The sequence below is a fragment of the Trachurus trachurus genome, assembly GCF_905171665.1.
Source record: "Trachurus trachurus genome assembly, chromosome: 23".
Classification (NCBI taxonomy): domain Eukaryota; kingdom Metazoa; phylum Chordata; class Actinopteri; order Carangiformes; family Carangidae; genus Trachurus; species Trachurus trachurus.
Genome location: NC_139912.1, coordinates 17,619,003 through 17,640,478, shown reverse-complemented (window position 1 = coordinate 17,640,478; position 21,476 = coordinate 17,619,003). Strand labels below are relative to the sequence as shown.

The following is a 21,476-nucleotide window of genomic DNA, read 5'->3' as shown; positions in this document are numbered from 1 at the left end:
CTCGTGACTCTTCCAGTGACGACGCTCTGGCCAATCAGTTGAAGGCAGTCGGTTGATGTAATAATTTATCATCACTTTGCACTCAGGCTGAGGTGTTACCGAAAAAGTACCAGTCAGGTACTAGGGGCTGGTGGAAAAGCAAAAAACTAAGTAGAGCCGTGCCGTGCTGTGCCGGGCTAGTGGAAAAGCGCCATTAGAAAGCTTGGTTTGCTTTAAAGAAGACCATGTTCTGACTTCGGTCAGGTGTACAGAGAGAAGCCAGAGCACATCTGTGAAAAACCAAATTGTTACAAATGTTAAAGCACTGAACTGTGAACTACTGAATAAAGGTTAGCAGTTCCTCCACAGCCGCTGCTGCAGCATCATCATCATCATCATACTCTAGTGAGCCTTCCTCCCTGAGCGGGAACAAGACAGGAAGCTGTGTGAGCGCTTCCATGCAGAGGACACTTCTCTGAGCTCACAACACACACTCAACACCTCAGCGCTGCAGCAGCTCTGCCAGGTGTACTGTAGACTGTGGTGTGTTTGTGTTTGTGAAACTCTCATCTTGATCTCATTTTTCAACCAAAAGCCTCTGTTGTGATTTATTTATCTGAAAATCCCAAAGGAAACCGAGTCAGTTGGACACTGTTGCACATGACTGATTAAATGGGTGTTACGGTCCGAGGCTCGGTGCCTGGAGGGAGCCGCTGATCCCGGCCCTCGACACCGATGTCCCATCACATCCATCTCCTCTGTCATGTTCTCTCCCCTCGCCCTCGCTCTCACAGTACTCACAGTTCAAGTCCAGTCCTTGATTTAACCTACATACTTTCAGGAAACAGGCACAGAATAATGGAGCAATCTACTTATGTCAGGCATTTTAATCTGAGTTTTAAAGAGGAACCACAGCTGTTGACACACACCCACACACACAAAGGAGGCAGAAAGCACAGAACTCATCCACAGAATTTTTAAGAGGGGCGATCCTGAAACCAGCAGCAGATGTGCTCCCGGACAACTTGTCCAGACATTGCATAACTCGCTGCTGCATGACCCTCCGCCACAGTCTAGTTTGTTAACATCCGGTGAAGATGCAGACTTTAATCTTTGTGTCCATCACATGTCGTCCAGCAATAACAGGACGCTGTGGAGCGGGACAAGGTGAAACAAGGCTGAGTGTTGTTCAGGCCGCCTTCATCATGTTAGTTCTGCAGATGAACTGGGAAACATGTGGCACTGTGGCAGGTCAACAGACGGGACATTACACAGCAACATACCACTGCTGCTGCTGGGAGCTGACACAGGAACAGTGGTCAGAACACGTATGTATGCGTGTGTGTACTTAGCTGGTGTGATGTAACTTGCATGAAGCAGATAATATGTGGAACATTGTTGTGGGTTCAGGAGTTAAAGGGATAGTTCACCCAAAATCAATAATTCACCAATCATCTACTCACTGGTCCACTCACTGAAGCGTAACATGACAAAGTTGTTCGGAAAAAATGTATTTGATCTCTATTTTAGCCTTGTTGTAGTAGTAGCTCCCAGTGGCTGCGCGGAATGCGCGAGATTCTCGCAAGATGTTCTTCCGTGTTTACATCAAACATCCAATGGTTTACAACGACAACCAAACTTTTGACGAACAACTTTTACATGTCGTGGCTTCAGGACACTTGGGTCAGTACAAACGAGCAGTATGGAGGTATTTGGAAGTTTCATAGTGTGTGTTTTGGACGATTCAAAAGTGAACTCTATCCACCGCCATTATATGAAAATCCGTTGCCAGGCGGACCCCCCCTGCAACTCCAAAAGCGTTTTGATGACTCTGAAAGTTCTCCAAACCCTTCCTTGGCATGACGGGGAGTAGATGATTGGTGAATTATCGATTTTGGGTGAAGTATCCCTTTAAGAGGAGTTTATCAGTGATTATAAAGTGACATTCAGCACATACGGTATGTACCCTGAGTCTTAAACCTCCAAGACTAAAGAGGGTTTATTTTTATGTAACACAAAACAAAACAAACAACTTTCACATGTCTTTGAAACACAAGTGTTTCCAGTGGAACAAGGCAGTAACAGCACTTCCAAAAAAATATGATGACTCACAAAACAGACATAGTGATGGAATCACAGCAGCAGCCTCTGGAAGTGTTCAGCCCTGGTATGAGTCAGGATCCAAAAAACACTCAGGCCTACATTTCCCATAAATCAAACCTTAGTGGCTTTCATTCAAGCCAAAACTTCTAGGGCTGAAGAAATGAAGCCAGCATAAAAGAGGCACCAACTGCAGTGCAGTTCCTCCATTGACCACCAGACTGTGAGTCAGTCTTCATGTTTCAATGTCCAACTCAACGGCAGAACAACATGTTTACAGCCTGCTACAACAACTCATTTCCTCCTTTACGACACAAATTAAGCTTAAACTCAAACTCAATTTAAGCACATTGACCGAGTTCTCTTGTGTCATGTGGGAATTTGGTGGAATGTCTCTTAAAGGTTCAACCTCCGGCAACTTCAACACATTTTCATTATTCAACTAAACTGAAGAGCGTGCAGTCACTTCAGAGTGAGAGACACATCCTGAGAACGGACGTCAAATCAGATTCCATCACTTTGGGAACCTTTTCTTGTCTAACACCCGACCCGGATGAACACATGCACACACGCATGCATAGACACTCTGAAATGTTTCTTTTATTTTACTTTTATTTGCTCTTGCATTTAACTCTGTTTTTATTGTTTTGTTTGTTTTTATTCTGTCTTATGCTTCTTCTTTTTTTTTAAATGTTTTGTCTTTATGTAAAGCACATTGAGTTGCCTTGGTATGAAATGCGCTATATAAATAAAGATGCCTTGCCTTGCCTTGCCTTGCCTTGAAACTGAAAAGGTTACCTCACATCAAAAGAGATGGACCGACCACATCACACACGAGTTACATAACGCGGTTCAGAAGGGCAGACGGCCTCCAGCACTCTGATGCTCCACAACAACATATGTGTGCGTTTCTCCACATCCCGCTAATTAGACAATAAGGCAGAGAGGGGAACGTAACGTTCACAGGTTACGTAAAGGAAAGTGCAGCGATTAGACAGAGGGGATAATCCCACCTCGCTCCGTCACCTGACAACAGAAAACAGCTTCACTGGGAGCATTCAGCTCTTAAACCAGACTAATGTTGTAAACTAAAATCTGTATATGGGCCTCCTGAGTTAATCACGCTTTTCTTACACCACCTCTGTCCTTATTGGCTGCAGGACTCTGGTAATCCAGCAGAGGAATTCAATCTACTGGTAAAGCACTTTGAGCCCGGGCGACTGCATTTTTCTAAACCCGAGCTACGGGAAACAACGGTCACCAGGAAAGTCACACACACACACACACACTCACTCACTCACTCACTCACTCACCAGTATGTTCCAGACATTATCAGATATATTAATCTCTATATTTTCCTGGTAATCAACCAAAATCTGTCCTCATGACTCATGTTGACAGTAGGTTAAGACTAATTGTACAAGCTTCCCTCATGACTGTCATTTGTTCACATTACAGAGCTTTGTTTTTCCAACATACATCAATGATTCATGTACATGGAGCCTGTAAACAACAACACCAACCTCTCAGCTTGGTCAAAGTTAGGCTACAAACTATAAGTTAAGCCATATTTCCCATCTCTGAAATCACTTCAGCCGTTCCCATGGTCCGGCCGCTGACCGTTGACCCTTTAGGATCCCGACTAAACACAGAGCTGTTTAGTTTGGCCCGGCTGAACCAACGAGGTCATGCTGCTCTTTTCAAAAGCTCAAAGAGCTCCTTGGGCTTTTTATTGGCTCATTTTCATCTCAGATGTTCTTAACGCTGTAGTGTGTGTTGGTATAAATGAGGGATGTTGTCATGTTGTACGATTAGTTATGTCTTCCTATGGGTTTCTCTTGAGGATGTGCTGTTTGATGTCCGTTTAGCCGCAGTGGCCCACGCTAACAACACAGTTCTTCTTCTGTGTAGTACAAATAAAAACCTCCCACCCCTCCACAGATAAAAACACAGCCACAGGGTTACAAATATAGAACCTAGAGCTGCTTTATAACCAAAGAACACATTGTCATCTACATCTACAACTGTACTATATGGGCCCTTTTATGAAAGTGCACATAAGCTACTTATACTTCCATGAGTGAATATATTTTCACCATGGCTGAACAGAGCAGTCAGAGTCTGAGCACTGATCAAATGTGACTGTGCTCTACATGAGCAGTGAAGCTCTGAGCTGCAGTGGGACCGTCTCTGCAGCATCACTACAGCCCCATGTGGATCAATAACCTCCCAGGGAGCTGTGCAAATACAGCACCAATATAAAAGAGTTCTAAAAATATTCATCGAATAACAAAACATGCATTGTCACAATGAAATGTGAGGCTATTTCATGGATGTGCTTATTTTAGAAATCAGCACTTTTACTACTGGGTGGGGAGCTGCAATTAAAACAAACTTCTTATAGGGTTGATCATGTACAATAGACAAAGCTGCATTCACTGTGGTGTAGTGAAAAAAACATCTTTACACAGACAAACCTTCTCATTAACACCATCTTTTCCTTTAATCAGTGTGTGTTTATAGCTACAGCATCCATCCACAGTCCATCAACAGCTCCATGGAGACGGTTCACAGCCTTGTCCACACATCACCATCAGTCTGACAGGTTTCCTGCCACATGTTACGCGCGCAGCTCCCAAATACATATTTTGCATATCGGCGGTCCAAGACGGGCGGAGAGGGAGAGCGAGCGCCAGGACTTTCCAGAGAGAAGCCCGACTCACTGAGGCGCTGCCATGTGACATATCTGTAACACGATACGTTTGTTGTGTTGGATTTTGGGATGGCCGACACTTCGTTGCTGGGAGGGGACGAGGAGGGGGAAAAAAGAGCGGCGCATTCCACCCGCTCCCCCTAAAAAATGTGTGGAGGAACTCCTCAGGGTCTGAGCGTTGGAACGTCAGACATGCAAAACAACAAGATGGCATGCTGTAACACAGGTGGGGCTGCCACGGCTGTTGACGGGGAGACAGATGTCTCTGCAGCTCTTTGTTTCATAGAGACAAATCCATTGGGTCTCTTACTGTGTTTGCACTGAGAATGGAGATAAATAGGATGCTACGCTGGGGACTCAAACCAGGGTCGGGCCTCGGTGCACATGTTATAAACCCAAAATGTGATTTTAACAAGTGATGGAGGCAGGTGGGTCAGAAACATCATTTAACAACATGTGCAACTGAGATAACAACTCCTGCAACGACGGGCTGAAGGAGTAGAGCTCCCTGTCACCAATCAGAGCAGGTCTAGATGGTGATGGTCTTACCTGGATGCCGGTCTGGACAGCCATGACAGCGATGACGGACTCACTTCTTCATTCTGAGGAGACACGACACAGAGATGGGAGACATTAGAACCAGGGTTGCAGCTCAAACAGAGGCTGAACCAGGAAGTCCAGTGTTTCTGAAAACCTACTTATCAAGATGTACATGCTATCTGATTATACACCAGGTTGTTCGGGCAGGTTTAAATCAGTACATCAACATTTTTGGGGGGAATAAAAAAAAAGAGCTAATTCACTTTGTGGTTGACTTATGGGTCTTTTGGAAGGCACTTGGTATAATGAGGTGAAGCAGGGAGGAAACAGGGGAGGAAACAGGAGAAGAAATGACAGCTGGGACCTGGAGTCTGGTGGTCACCTTGGAGATGGCAGACAACATCATCATTTATAAAACACAATATCCTCCGAGTGCGACACCCACCCATTTGTTGTTATCCAATCAGTTTTCTCCGTTTTGTGGGTCAGGTAAAGTTTAAGTCTTGCTACTTAATAACCTGCATCCCCCCTGTGGGTTTCATAATGTGGACTGTATAGTGGCTTGTGACCAATCAGAGATGCTGGGGGCCAGACCGGGCTGGGCCATTATAGGAAATATAACTCAGTGATGATAGATGATTGAAAACTCAACTGCAATGAAAGTGAATTCATGTTAGTAACACAAGCCAACCACACATAATTACTGTAATTCAGCCGCAGTTAAAATCCTTCATTGATTAGGAAGCTGGATCAATAAAATTAAAGCAATTGTAAAATTAACCAATGAAAATGTCTGGTTTCTTTTGTCCTGTTTTTTTCCCCCAGTTGCGTCTCCTTTCCCTAGCAGCTAATCAATTACATGAATTATTTAGCTTCTCCTTGGAGCCGATCTGTGACACTGGGCCTTCAGTTGGTAAAACCCACTGGCTAGTTCTCCAACCAACCAGAGCTTTAACTAATCAGTGTATAAATGTATTTATAAATGGTTTATTTAATGAGCGTTTGATTATGTCCTCACATCCTTTCTTAAATCTCAAGAATTTATTGCTGAATTAAATCATCATTGCATTTGTTAAAATTGCCATTTTGAAAAAAGTGCACAAAATATGAAAGAATGAGAAGCTTCATGACTCTTCTGTGACCTGCCTCGTCCTCGTTAAGTTACAGCTCAAATACATACAACTACCTGGTCCAGCTTCACACCGACGCTTCCTGACTCCTGAGGGAGCTTAAGTGGCTCCACGCGGTGACATTAAGCTTCATTCAGACCGCTCCCTGATTATCTCATCAGGTCCATTCAGTCTTTTGGACTAATTTCAGACACTGGCTTTTCTATTTAAAAATCACTTTACTCCCTCTCCGTACTGTCACGGCCTCCACAACACAGGCTCAGACACTGTGGCTCTAGTCAGGAACAACTGTGTCATGAGTGTGTCATCACGTTTACAGGACATAAACTCACATTAACACTCGTGTTCTGCTCATTAAGTTGAACACCGTGATGAAACAGTGAGAGGAACATAACAGTGACTGTTAAACAGGATATGGGCTGCAGGATGCTGAGAAAGGCCCTCTGGGTTCAAACTAAAAAAAAAAAAAACACAGCAAGGCTGTTGTTGTTACTGGACACACTGAGGTTCAGTGGATCAGGAAGTGATGGGATGTTCTGGGAGCTCTCCGCTCCGTGCTCCCCACACAGGAAGTGAAGGATTACTCCAACGCTGCACTGTCCCCAGGGTGTGTGTTTCACAAAGGGAGCTGGGGAAAGCAATCACAGCCACCGAGATCCTAGAAACACTGATCATTTGCTCAACACAGCTGAGGCGTCCTGCCCCCCCCCCATCCCACCCCCCACCCCCTCTCCATCCTACCCCGTCCTCCTCGGACACACAAACACTACATCACATAACCTGGAGTTCTCTGCCAAAAACTTGTTCACTGCAGTATTTCTATGTTCTGGTGATTTCCACTGATGTCATCATGCTCAGTGATAAAACTAATCCAGATGTCGCCTCCGTAAACACTGACACTGAAAACCACATCACAGCGCTCTGTCCAGTCATCTGACAAGTCCGCAGCCCAGAGGAGAGAAGGGTCCAGCAACCCAAGGACGGGACGGGACAGGACGGGATGGGATGGGATGGGAGGGGAGGGGAGGGGTGACACCACAGGACGACTCACCTCAGAAGCAGAACAGAGAGGTACAGAGTGAAGAAACAACTCCGGTCAGCCTCAAACGCACATCCTCATCCAACGGTAAAGTCCACGCCACGCTCTGCCTCCGCACTGTACAGCCAGAGCAGCTCCTGACTGTGTGTGTTCACGAGTGAGCGGGGAGGAGGGAAAGGCAGCCAGAGAATGACAGGGGAGGGAGGGAGGGAGGATGGATGGGAGGGAGGAGGAGGAGGAGGAGGAGGAGGTGCAAGAGGAGAGCCCTGACTAATGAAGTGGCTACGCTTCGCTAAGCTCCAACCCCCCCGCTCCCTCTCCTCACCAAACAATCCTGTCACGGCGGGACCCTCTCACAAAGCCTCCATTGTTTTGTTAGCTTGCCACACACACACACACACACATACACCCTTCTCATCTCCAAACCAGGAACTCCCCAACCAGGATGCAGTGAAATGGAATGAGATGGGACAGAGGAGATGAAGTAGGTGGTGTGTTTGTGTGTAAGTGGGGGGGGGGTACCTCCACTTCCCCTTCATCCCCCACCTCCCAGCCTCCCACACCAGAACCCGGTCTCCCTGGAGCTCCCAGAGGAAGAGGGTTTCATGTAGGAGGCAGGAGAACAAGACTTGACCCTGACGTCCATGTGCAAAGAGCTGAAGTCCAGGTGACGAACACACACACACAACACATGACATCACACTGTCCAACCAGATGGCCAGATGTTGGCTCTCCACAGCTGTTTCAACCAGCCCTGCTCCACTGAGATGCCAGTCAACCAAACAAGGCCAGCAGATCTCCAGCCTCCATCCAATCACAGTGCCAGCAAATTCCTCCATCAATGATTACCTTCAACTAGGGCTGCAACTAACCTTTGTTTTCATTATCGATTTATCTGTCGATATTTTAAACAATTAATCGATTAGTTGGTCAATAAAATGTTGAAAAACGTTAATTCAGTGTTTCCCAAACCACAAGATGACATCCTCAAATGTCTTGTTTTGTTCACAAACCAAAGACATACTCAGTTTACTGTCATAAAGGAACAAAGAAACCAGAAATATTCACATTTAAGAAGCTGAAATCACAGAATTTTGACTTTTCTTCTGAAAAAACTACTCAAAAACGGATGATTAGATTCAAAATAGTTGACGATTAATTTAATAACGATTACTGTTCGATTAATCTTTTATTTGTTGCAGCTCTACCGTCAAACACTGGACCAAACCACAGCCAACTTCAAGTGACTTTTTATGCCTTTGAAATGATTCAAATGATTCATGATTAGGAAAAATAAGATGTGAAGAAAGAGAGAGATAATGGCTCTTTCTTTGATTGAGAAATGTTAAACACCAGCATTTACAAGCTTGATCTCTGGCATCTGGACCAGGCCTGAGAGAAAATCCCCGGGTCAGTGGAGTCTTTCAAAGTGTTGGATGGAAATGTCCTGGAGGCTGTGGAGCTGAATGAGCAGTAACAAACAGAAAGACGACATTTAGGAGAGGAACAATCCCCAGCGTCTTGGCTTCTTTTCAGCGCGCAGGCGTTCAGGCGCAGGGAGGGGTCGGCTCTCTGCAACACAGGACAAAGGGCAAATCTCTGGCCCCGGACTCCAGTTGTGTGCATCTGGGGGCCCTGAGCCGAGCCTGAGAGTACGACTCCCCGCAGAGACCAAAGGCTCCCACACACAGTCAAATGTCAGGCCAGAGAATCCAAGCCAAGAGCGGGGAGGCCAAGACAAAACGGGTTTTGTAGAGCATGGCTCGACACTGTGACACTGAGCACCACGCAAATTCCCAACCGGTCAAAAAAATTAAATAATAAAAAACTTCAACAATGCCATCACTCTTGTTCCATCCAGCTGCACCACGCCTGTTCCTCCATCACCTCCCTGCCACTGGCAGTAAACAGGATTTCCATCCAGTCTGAGATCATGTTCTTAGATTTTCTTTGTGGCCAAATACACAGCTGAGCCTCTTTGTGGATTAATTTACAACGCTGATCATGAGCGAACACACTGTACTTCATATTCAATGTTATTTCTGGCATTTGTGTGACCGTCTCGTTCACAGAGCAGCGTGGGAGTTCACAACTTCCAAAGAATCCCCCATCTCATTCAGATTATTCAAACTGCAGCTTTTGTCCAGGTGCACATCTGAGCCCTATTCCCAAAGCCACACCAGGATTAAATGAGTAAATGAGGCAGAGAAAGCTGGTGCATAAAAGACCCTGGTCACGTTTGGCCTGACAAACCTGTATTTCTTGTTGTGAGTGACACGCAAGCTTTGTTTTGGGTTTAATCCCCTCAGGAGATCTGCTGATTCCAGGCTGAACAGACCCAAGCACTTCTCAGGCACCGTTTCCAGTTTTTAAGCACCATTACAAGTGCTGCATGAATGCAGTATCTGGCAGGGCAGATTTAAAGAGAAACAAGACAAATAGTGGGCATATCCTGACTGTTGTGCTGCTGAGTTAATAACTTTATATCATAGAAGGAACAGTTTCTCTTCCAGTAAACTTCCACAAGATCATGCAAGGTAATAATCTCATGATAGGAATCTAGTTTTGCAAATAACAACCCTGTAAAATCCTGTTACAGAAACTAACATCCGAGACTTTTGAACTACAAAAGTTTTCTGCAAATGCTGTAAAGTAAGAATGTATGCAATACCATGAAAGAGGCGTATGATTGGCCACAAGTTTTCTCAACAACACATCATCATGGAGTCTGTCTGGGATTACATGGAGACAGGGGGATCTGAGGAGGCCTCCATCCACACAAGATCTGTGGTTACTTTATTTGATTCTGATTTCTCCTCTGTTCATTCACTGCATTTTGTTGATTGAAAGCCTTCTTAGTTTACAGCATTTTCCCCACCTGCCTAAAACGTTTGCATAGTACTGTAAGACACAGTAGCTCTGTCCCAACAACGTCTCTAACAGGTGGATCCTTCATGGTCCAGCTAATACCGAGATTCAGCATTGTGGTTCCTTTGTGCTCATTGTATTCTGCTCACTACAACTGGGGTTGTACTGATAGATGATGACATTTGACCCATTTTCCCATTGATGTAGTGATGAGTATTAGTAGCTGCTATGAGTTACATCATAGTTCAGCGTCTTGTCCTGCTGTTTTTTGTTATGATGGTTAACTGAATGTGTGGACAGTACGGGGAGGAGAGACTAGCAAATGAACTCAACTTTTCGACGCACGACGACACCTCAAACGGCCGCGCTGCCTACCCAAGATGCTTTGCGGGGGCATCAGCAATGGTTTGATGTGTTCCACGGGAAATGAACAGGGATACGCGTCTTGGCGGACGCAACAACCACCAGTGGATCCCAGGCGTCAGACTTGAGTCTTTTCAAAGTCCTCCATGCGCAACAGGTATAATGTGTATTTTATTTTAACTGATAGTGACTGTGTTTGCTCACTCATGGTTTTATTCCACATGTGGGCAGATGATGACTGTTAATTAGTCCAAGTGCACCCACAAAGATTTATCTTTAGAAACACATCTACTAACCTAATTTAAAGGGTAGCTTTATATAAACAAACTGAATACTTGTTTAGCTCATTAAGGCCTCTTTTCTCTCTTTATAGTGCTCAACACACAATCCACTTCCTGCCAGGAAGAGGTGCTGTATAAATTAGTGGAACTGCCTTTGTGCCAGTACAAATGGGACCTATAATAGACTTCAACTCTATTAAAGGAAAGGGATCTAGTCCCAACTTCCCTTAGCCTGGATGGACTTAACATAGATGCTGTTTGTGTGTAGTGGGGGTGAGACATCTGTCCGCATGTTCCCCATACAGGTCTTCTCTCTCTCCCTCACCCTCCCTCCCTCCCTCCCTCCCTCTCTCTCTCTCTAGTGGCAGCCACTAATCATTTAAGAGGATCAGGGCTATTCCAGACAGCAGAGCACATCCACCTCCACAATACGCCGTCATCACAACACAAGCGCACGTGGTGCACGCATGTAGCCCGCGGCGCTCCGGCAGACGCATGCAGGCACTCGTGCATGAGTGCAAACGAGAAATGAGAACGCATTATGTAATGAGTTAAAAGTAGAAGGTTCAGGATGTAATGTCCTTTTGATTTTCCACTATATGGCACTATATGTGCTGGGGGAATAAACACAGTCAACATCAGTGAAAAAAAAAAATCAAAGTTAGTCATTTAAAGCTTCTGAGACCTCGGCGGCTCTGTCCGTGTATCTTTTGATTCATCGTTTGTTTAATTCCCTGAAAATAGCACAGCTGCAGCACATGTAAGATGACATGTGCTTTTGGAGGGAAAAACAACAACTACGCATAGTTCTCTGCTTTTATCCAATTTGTCCTGAAAGCTTTTACTGAGTAGTTCCAGCTCTGAACAAATGTGAACCTCTCTCTCACTTAACACAACTATCTCCTGTACAGACTGTGAAAGGATTACATGTCAAACAACTTGCCATGATCCTGTTTTTTTGTCACCTCATATCCGACACAGCACAATACAATAACAAAAATAGCTGTCTGACAAATCACAATACATTTTAAAGCTAAAAGAAAGTTGAGTTAGCACAGATTACTTTGAACAGTTTCAGCCACTGCAGAACGTCATCTGACTTTAGGGATGTGAACGTGTACGAAAATATGTACACGTGTACACTGTGCATTTTTTTTCGTGTACACGTGTACACGCTTCAGGACCGCTATAGGTTGCTATAGCCTTATTTTTGTTTAGTCTGATATGCGCAGCCGGTGACACTGCAGCCGCCGTGCCGGTGTTACACCGGAGCGGAGGAGACCGGACGGCGGATTCGTCCCGCCCCCCGACACGCACCGCACCGTAACTGGAGAGATCTGCCCGGTGAGCGTTCAGAGTCGACCACCGTAACCCCCCCCCCCCCCCCCGGTCTCGCTGACCTCCACCCTTCCTGATCCGCTGCAAGTTGCCAGAGCCCCGCGGAGCCCAGTCTCTCCCTCCTCTCCCACACTTCAGCACCTGTCCTGGGCTACAGCCTGGCTCGCTCCACCGTCCTTTATTTTTGAAGTATAACTAGTAATAATGCACCGTACTGCCTAACCATACACACGTATGAGTGATCAGAACAGTAAATTGTTTACGCTACTTTTAAAAGGAGTAAGTCATTTAAAACGAGGAGCGAGCCGAGCCGACACGGTGCAGCCCAGGACAGGTGCTGAAGTGCGGATGAGAGGAGTGGACAGACCGGCCAGGAGCAACCAGCCCAGAGGCGTCTCGTCAGTCTTCGGCCGTCTTTAATGTCTCGAGACACCCCTTTCAATTCTTTTAAGGTTATTTGTTTGTGTTTAGGGAGGCTATATTTGCATAGAATATTTTTTGGCAACCAGAAAAGCAATGTCTGACCCGGCGTTTATTTCGGATGGGCGTTTACTCGGTGGCGGCGCCATCACACTCGCTCGCAAAAAAAAAAAAGAAAGGAAAAAAAAACTCACTCACGCACATTTTGTCTGGAGGAGGGAAGCGCGTCACAGCATCATTTTTATTAAATCATAGTTTTCTCTAAATTAAGACAGTGTGAGGGACTATTTTTCACCCAGCCCCCCAAAATGTACGCTATGTAAAAAAATAAAAAAAATAAAAAATAATAATTGCGTGTATCGTTTAGGGATTTTTTACTAAACGTTTACAGTTTCATTCCGTGTAAACGTTTACACGTGTACACAGTCACAGATGCATTCACAGCATTGCTCAACAGAACTAGAGATGCACCAATCCGGCTTTTTCAGTCCCAATCACCGATACCAACCTGGGCATAGCATATTGATACCCGATTCCAACCCAATACCACTGAATTAATAAACTGTACCTTGCCATGTGGAAGACAGTGAAAGCATCAGGCTTGACTTTAACATTACTTTCCTAACTTTGTAAAACCTTGTTGCTCTTTGTTTGTTGTCTACTGGCCTGCTGCGGACACCTGATGTAGCACGCCTCACAAACACAGAAGTGAAGTGAATAGATGGTGTCATGGATCAGTCCCAATATCAGATACCCGATCTAGATCTAGTCAATATCTGATCGGTGTATCCCTAAACACAACCAGTAGTAGCCTCTTCAAAATACTGTCATCCATAAACTAGTCAACCATTTGAAGTGAACATCAGCATGACCCTGAGCATAACATTGCCAGAAAATAGAGAATGGTGAAATATTTTTCTGGGACATTTCACTCTTATTTCAATTTTCCATGCATTTTCCAGGATTACGGTACATACCTAACTAACTTACTTTAAAGTTATTCAGTTACTCCACTCATGCTCATAATCTCTTGGCTCTTAATATCCCAAATGTTAGGAGTGAGATTGAGGAAAAATTGCCTTTGAGTATTTTGCACCATTCAAACGGAATAATCTTTTGTCACAACTCCGGCTGGATGCCTTGATTCCCTTTAATGACTTCAAACTTATGGATTCCATGCATTCTGAGTGTACATGACATGTACTTTCTGAAATTGTTGTTTTTGTATTAGTACTGCTTTCTCATATTCCATGTTGTAAACTGATTTCTTCTATGTCCTGGGTGAGGGATCCCTCATCTGTTGCTCCTTTGGTTTCTCCCATTTTTTCCCTGTTAAAGGGTTTTCCTGGGAGTTTTTCCTCAGTTGTTATGATGCTATGCCTTGCTTGCTTTATGTTTACACCTTGTATATTCATTGCATTTTATTGATGAATTGTTTGTAATCAGGGCATCATTGGAAAAGAGAGTTTGCTCTCAATTGGCCTTCCCTGAATAAATAAAGGTAAAAGAATGAAAATGAAGAACTGTCTGTGTCTCAATCATGACTCTGCTGGACAAATCTCAATAAAGTTTTCAACGTGAACAAGAGTGAGGTTCTATTTTTAGGTGTTTAATGTGATAAAATGAGCAGCAGACCTTAAACAGATGAGTGATATCTGCTGTGTGAAGAGGCTGTGGGCCTGCTCACAGGGCCAGTGAACCTCATGCGCACTTCCAGTCCAAAAGGGTTCTGCTGGACCCGGCCTCCCCCCTGGGAATACTAACCCCTCCTCTATTAAACTTCTTCCTGCTGAGCCCTTTGTGTCTGGACTTAATTACCCTGTCGGAGGAGCGTTTCATTTGGAGCCTGGCCTCCCCCTTTTCATTACAGATGGGGCCCGGCTGCACTGTGCCGAGAGGGGAAATCATTCAGTGGCAGAGAATAAAAAAGTAAACAGTCTGCGAACCCTACGTCTTCAACACAACTTTACTCTTTAAAGCGGTCAGTCATGTGGTCGTGTACAAGATCGCCATGGTTTTCCATAGTAAAAGGCCGTTTCAGGCAGGATTAAACATTTCTTGGCTTCATCCTTGTTGTAGGGTTCTTCCCTCAGAGGTGTGACAGTGTGACTAAAGCCCATCTTAAAGGCTTGAATGAGTGGGAGCCACCTGCCAATCCAATTTTGATTTGTTGATGCTAATCCGCCGCTCACACCGCGCCACCAGGTCGCCTCCAGCATCTTAAAACCCCCTCAGTGCTGCCGACTCAGATTCAGGCTCTGTCCATAACCTTTACAACCACAGCAACTAATGCAAGCTGGTTCCAGGTCTGTGAAAGGGGAGCATCACTATGCCAACACACTGAACCGTGAGACCAAACTACACCAAACTAAATTAAAATGAAGATGGAACACTAGGGTAACTCGTTAAGCATAAAGCAGACCAGTCACACACCTGTCTCTGCTCTGATTATATTGCCAAAGTCTTACAGAAGCTGCTTGCCAGTACTCTTCTTTACCCACAATGCTCTCTTCCATTCACATCAAATGACAGTTTTTCTTAGTGTATTTGTTTGCACGGTGCTGGTTGATGAGATGCTATATGCACATGTTTTAATTAGAACAATTGACCAGCAGGCTCCTGTTTTCCTGCCTCCCTGTCTACATGTCTCTGGTCTGGTACATGTCCTCTGCCTGGGTCTTCAGCTGATTAACAGTGCTTCTTGTTCTGCTGTCTCCAGCTACCTAAACTGCAGAATTTTCATCTGCTCAACAGTTGTAAGAGGGGGCTCAGGTAACACTTGTCTTTCATTGTTCATATTGCACATAACAATGCAGACCGCTGATTGGTCGGATTGGAGAGAATCATCACTGCACAGAATGCCCTCCACGGCTCAAACCCATGACGAGCTGCTACGGTATCATTCACAGCAGTCAGTTCAGTTCATCTCAGAAAGTGTCCGAAAGGCCCAAATAACCAGGCTGTGGTCCATCAAGGAGGAGGTGCAGACATTTCCTTCACTGGTGTGTCGCATTGAAGATGACGTTGTCTGTGTTTTGCTTGTTGTCGCTATGACGACAAGCTACCCTAAAGGTGGTACTATCCTGTAATGAAAACAACTGCCAGTCACCTGAGTTAAATGACTGCTGTGTGGAAAACCACGCTGTGCTCCGTAACCGAGGTGCAGACGAGTGAGGATCGAAAAAAGAGAGCGAGGCGACACGGCCGCCGTAGCCGCAGTGATATGACGACCCCGCCCCCGCCCGAAGAACTCAGCTGTAATGGAAAAAGACCTAAACTGAGTCAGTAACTGTCTAGTGGAAAAGGGCCATTGGTCTTTTTAGCAACGAAATCCTGGCTGGCCTCAGCAAACGCAGACATGTTTGTTTACAGTGTGTGGGGAGAGCGTCATGGGAGGAAGGAGGCGGAAGTCACTACGGTAACAGTCAGTTTTAGGGCCCAAAACCTCAGACAACTGAGGGCACCAGCAGTAAATCAAAACTAAAACATTGTGTGAATGAAACCTCAATAGATGTTAAAGAAATAGGATTTAAGACGTGAGGGTTTCTCACTCTGCTGTGTCACATGAGCCTCAATGAACAGACTTGTCAAAGTGATTCTCATCACACTCTCACTCCTTCTCCCTCACCTCCAAATTTAGCCATTTCACAAAGATATGGATTAAGGGGCTGTGGGATGTGGTCATGTGACTCATCACATGAACCGTTGTGTTTGAAAAAAGTGGAGCCTTCTCCGTCCCAGTGACCCACATTGAGACATTTCTCCTCCTCAGACCACTGACTCTGACCCAGAGTGCCTCGACACGGAGCTGCAGCCAAACTGAAACCAGCCTCCTCTCTAATAATGATCCATCACGGCACCAGTCTCAACCACCGAGCCTGAGCCGCCACTTTAGACTCATATGCCCCTTCTTCACAGTCGTCCTCCTCCTGTTTGAACTCCCTCTCTGCATGATGTCAGCACTCGCTCAGCTGAGTCAGTCGGCGGTGACCAGCACACAGGCATCCTCTAAGCTGCAGCAGGCCTGGCAGGATGCCTGCAGAGCTGTTTCTGCTGACCTCACCCTCACACACACACACACACACAGGCCAACTGACTGCAATGACATCACTGGTTCAGGCGCAGCACAGGCAGGCCGTTTTTAAATACCTGAACTTGACCGTTGATGTTTCCTCTGCTGTTATTTAAAACGACTTATAACTGATGGACAGCCCATAATGAACAAAGCAGCCTCACATCATGTGCTTCGTTAAGTTAATGAAGGGAAAACTAACGGCAGAAACCAAGAGGACACCACAGCTGCAGAGACCTTTTGATTTCAAACATGGCATCTCTCAGGATTCAGCCACATCACATGCCTTAGTTTAGAAACCAATAACAATTCAAATATATAAATACAATAATAATCAAACAATCAAGCTTTTCATCCACAGCCTGTGAACATGCAGCTCAGATAAGCCTGTGTAGCCCAAACAGCCACTCTGGCCCTCCCCAGCTCTTCACAGAGGGTGAGGGGCTGGGAGAAGGTCGGGGGGTCGTCCAGCTCAGCCTAATTAGTCATGTTTCCCCGTCACATAATACCCCTGGCTGGTAAATGTGTGCGATGGGTGGGGTGGGTAGGAGGGGGGTACCTTTCACCTTAATCAGCCTCAGCAGTGCTAAGACCTGGTGGGAGAAACGTGGGCTACTTAGATCCTCAGAGAGCAGAGTGTGTTTCCACTAAGTGACACTAATATGGAAACAAAGGAGAGCAGGACGGGACAGTAGGAATGTGTTCATCATTAGAACGACTAATGGGAAATAAAATCTGCCTCAATTGAGATGTTTGCTCTACAACATTTCAATAATGTTTGTGCACAATGTATTCTGTTTTTCACCATTCACATCATTCTGCAGAATTAACCTAAAGCTTGTACTGTGTCCTCAGAGTATGTCGACCTTTATTCATAAAAAGCGGTGACGTGAACTGGTCTGTAGACACTCTGACACAACAGTCCACATGACTGAGATAAGTTGAGTTCAGCTGGTTCAGTGAGTGCAGCAGCCTGACCTGAGCCCGTTACACCATGAAAACCATCAAGGCAGCCACTGATTGGAAATAACTTGATCAATCAACTATGAAGGAAAGATGGAGAAGGAAGGAGGAGAAGAATTTAAAACTGAAGACAAAATATCAATGGATATGGAAAAGCTTGTCATCAATTTTCTATTGTACAGAGTCTGAAAAAAAAAACAACTAAACCACCATGTCTGAATAACACATGCATCCACCTACAAAATAACAGCCCCTCTCACACACACACACACACTTACCCCCGACCCCCCCTCCCCTCCTGTAAGCTGTACCCTAAATAAATGAGGGGTAATCCAAGATTTCATTATCATCGCCTTTGTGTCCACACACGCAGCGCTGCAGCCCATATGTCCCCACGTGCATTTTTAACTCATTAAGCCCTCTTTGTCTCATCTGGTGTATGTGTGTGTGTGTGTGTGTGTGTGTCTGTGTGTGTGTGTCCCGTAACTTCTTTCCAGGCCCAGAATGTGCGGCCTGATGCCAAAGATCAAGCAGATGGTGGTTATGAAGATAGTTGCCACTCGTGTGTGCACTTCATTAAGAGCTGAGCGGTGACAGTGTTTGTCAGAAACACACGGTGACATCCTGTCACCGTGGAGACTGAGGCTGACGAACCTTCGGGTTGTGTTCTACGCTCTGACGCTGAGAGGAAAACTTCCTTAACAGTCACTTGTTGATTCACCATCTGCCTCTCAACTCTTTCCTTTTAATTCTCCCTGCTGCTGCTAACCAGCTACTTATTTTAGTCATGATGTTCAATTCTACCACAGCATTACCCTGTGACAACAAGTAGGCTATTTGATGACGTGGCCCAGCTGCAACTACATAAACGTTATCACTTAACGCTGCTTATTAATTTAAATCAGGGATGTCACGATTATAGATTTTCTTTGTACGATTATTGTCAGAGAAATAATCACGGTATTACGATTATTATGCATTAATTAATTTCACAACATATGAATGTGTAAAATCAAATACAGTCAAAATATAATTACATAATTATTTACACTAGTATTTAAGTGTCTACTATTAATAACCAATTATTAGGCTAATCCTCCAGGGGAAGTGTTTTAAATATTCAAATCATTAATTGTCAGCTATATCAAATGTTTAGCCTAATTGTTTGCTTTTTACCACAAAAGACACGCTAACGGAGCGTTCACACCAAAAGCTTCCAAAGCGTCAAAACGCCAGAAGTCAATTCATGTTCAATGAGAGCCCGGCGACACCGAGCGACCAAAGCGCCACCTGGCATCACCGCGCTTCCAAGGTGTCACCAGACGAGAAGTTGAGCCCTGGTTAACTTTAGGGTAATTAGTTATGACGCGGTTTGGCGGCGAGATGTCCTTCGGCTGCCTTTTTTCCCCTTTTTTTTGTATTTCGGCTCCCCAATGACCAGCATGATCGAACTTTGAAGTCAGTCACATGACGAGCGACCAAAGCGGCTTTGGGAGCTGTCCTGTCTGAAGCGCACCCTTGAGCGTTTTTGACACTTTGGAAGCTTTTGGCGTGAACACACAGTTACATTTACCTTTATTTATTAAATACATCTGCCTCTGTGTTTCCAACATAATCTTTTTTGGAAAGTGACGGTATTTAGGAATCTTTACGATTAGGGCCTAATTGATTGTGGCGTTTAATACCACGATTTATTGTGAAAACAAGTAATCGTGACATCCCTAATTGTACCAATGATTTGTGACCAGACAGAAATACCCACAGGTTGGGGATGAATAGGCCTACTGTTTTTTGTCCACTTGGGGGCAGCACAACAAGCTGGAAACAGTACAAAAAGGTGGGGAACACACTGGCTGCTTTGTGTGTACGATAGCGTCTCCTGTTTTTGTTATGCAAAAGGCTCCCATCAGAAATATACAGGGAACAGACCTGATGCCATATTGACATAGAACTGGCGTCTTTCACTTTTCCAAAGTTAATTCTATCCCAGACACACACAACACAACACAATCACCTTATGAGGTCATGATGACAACTCATCACTTTTCAGGTGACGTGGAGTTAGAACTGCTCATGTGTAAATATTGATTAGTGCAACTTTCAATTCTCATATTTACTTATCTGTTCGTTCTGAGCTGCATCGACTGCATGGACTGATCAATGAAAAGAATCAAATGTCAGAAATAGAGTTGTTAGCCTATGTCTTCCTGAGAATAAAGTCCAGGCTGACAACAGGATGTTATTTTGAATACAAAAGATAATCAGCAAAGACAGTGTATTTTGGCACACTTTCAAACTGCATCTTCAGGTCATTTAAAATGTACACATGGCAGCATGATAACCTGAATACTGACTCTACACACACACAAGATGTTAAATGACCTGATGTGACTCTGATTAGACACCTCAGTGTGAGGGTTAAATAATAATAATAATAATAATAATAATAATAATAATAATGACATCCCTTCTCCCATTCATGTCCTTGCTTATTCTGAGTTATAGTTACAGCACAGGAATGGTGACATCAAACACAACAAGAAATCGCAAGTTGAAGACCACTGAGTCACTATTTACACAGATAGATGAATGAAAGTAGTGAACATTATCCCTGATCATTAGGCTGAATCACACAGATGTTGTTGTGAGAGCAATAACAATGAACCATCAAAGCAAACTCCCCAGCAGTGTCTACACTGTGTTAGGAAGCACCTGCTTTACTTCATCTCTTTTCCTTCTGCAGGAAACCAGGAACGTCCTATGTACAAGACTTCACATGAATGCATCCCTCCTGGTTGTCCTGACACAGTGGGTGCAGGAAATATGTCACTTGTTGTGTGTGTGCCTGTGCCAACCAATCCCATTCATCTAAAAACAACATATCACCCAGACACCATCAGCAGCAGCAGCATCTAACTCCTCATCCTCTCACCTGTTGATTCCCACCTGTCACTCAGAGCTAAATGTTGTTTCACACTCGACACGAAACACGCACAGACCTGTCAAAGTCAATTAGCCTAACCTGTCGTTATGTAACAGTGGGAGCTTTCAGGGATGGAAAACGGCTTTAACCTGCACCTTTAATTTAAACTGGGCTGTGGCTCGTGTGAGAGGGAAAGTGAGTCTCCGACAGTAGACATGAACACAGCTATAGGGGAACGTGCACGGCGGTAAAGATGAAAGGCTTTACACTAACGTACGCAGCAAAAAAAAAAAAAACTAAACTAAACTAAACATCAGACGGACCTTCACATACAGATATCGGTATTTCTGTGCTTGTCTGGACAGCTCGCTGCGTTTACAATGACTCGTAGGCTACGTTAACAGTAGGGACCTCGGTTATGCAGAATTAACGGTTCCTTCACGGAGTTCCCGTGGAGCAGCGTCCACGCGGCCCCCTCATGTGTTTTGGGGAGAAACGGAGCAAAAAAAAAAAAAAGTTTCGGACAAACTTTCCCCCGTCCGTTTCCCGTGCTGAGATAAAGAGTGAGCAGCGCTGTGATAAAAAGCTTCCAACTCACCAGAGGCGCAGGAAGGCTGAGGGTCTTCACACAGAAACACTTTGTGCTGGTCCACACTGGGGGTTTTTTCTTTTCTTTTTTCCTTGAGGAAATTTTCAGCCTGGTTCGTTCTTCAGTTGGGGACAGGACTCTCTTACTCATGTTCTCCG

General features: G+C 44.9%; 1 protein-coding gene across 1 annotated transcript in view; it reads right to left on the bottom strand.

Annotated features, from left to right (window-relative positions):
- gas2l3 (growth arrest-specific 2 like 3) overlaps nt 1-21,476 on the bottom strand; it is a 30,762-nt gene extending 9,286 nt beyond the window's left edge. The window contains exons 1-2 of the mRNA XM_083999646.1: nt 21,328-21,476; nt 5,342-5,394 (exon numbers count right to left, since the gene is read on the bottom strand). Coding sequence (XP_083855772.1) covers nt 5,342-5,365 — 24 coding nt within the window. The 5' untranslated portion in view covers nt 5,366-5,394; nt 21,328-21,476. The remainder of the gene's footprint in view (nt 1-5,341; nt 5,395-21,327) is intronic.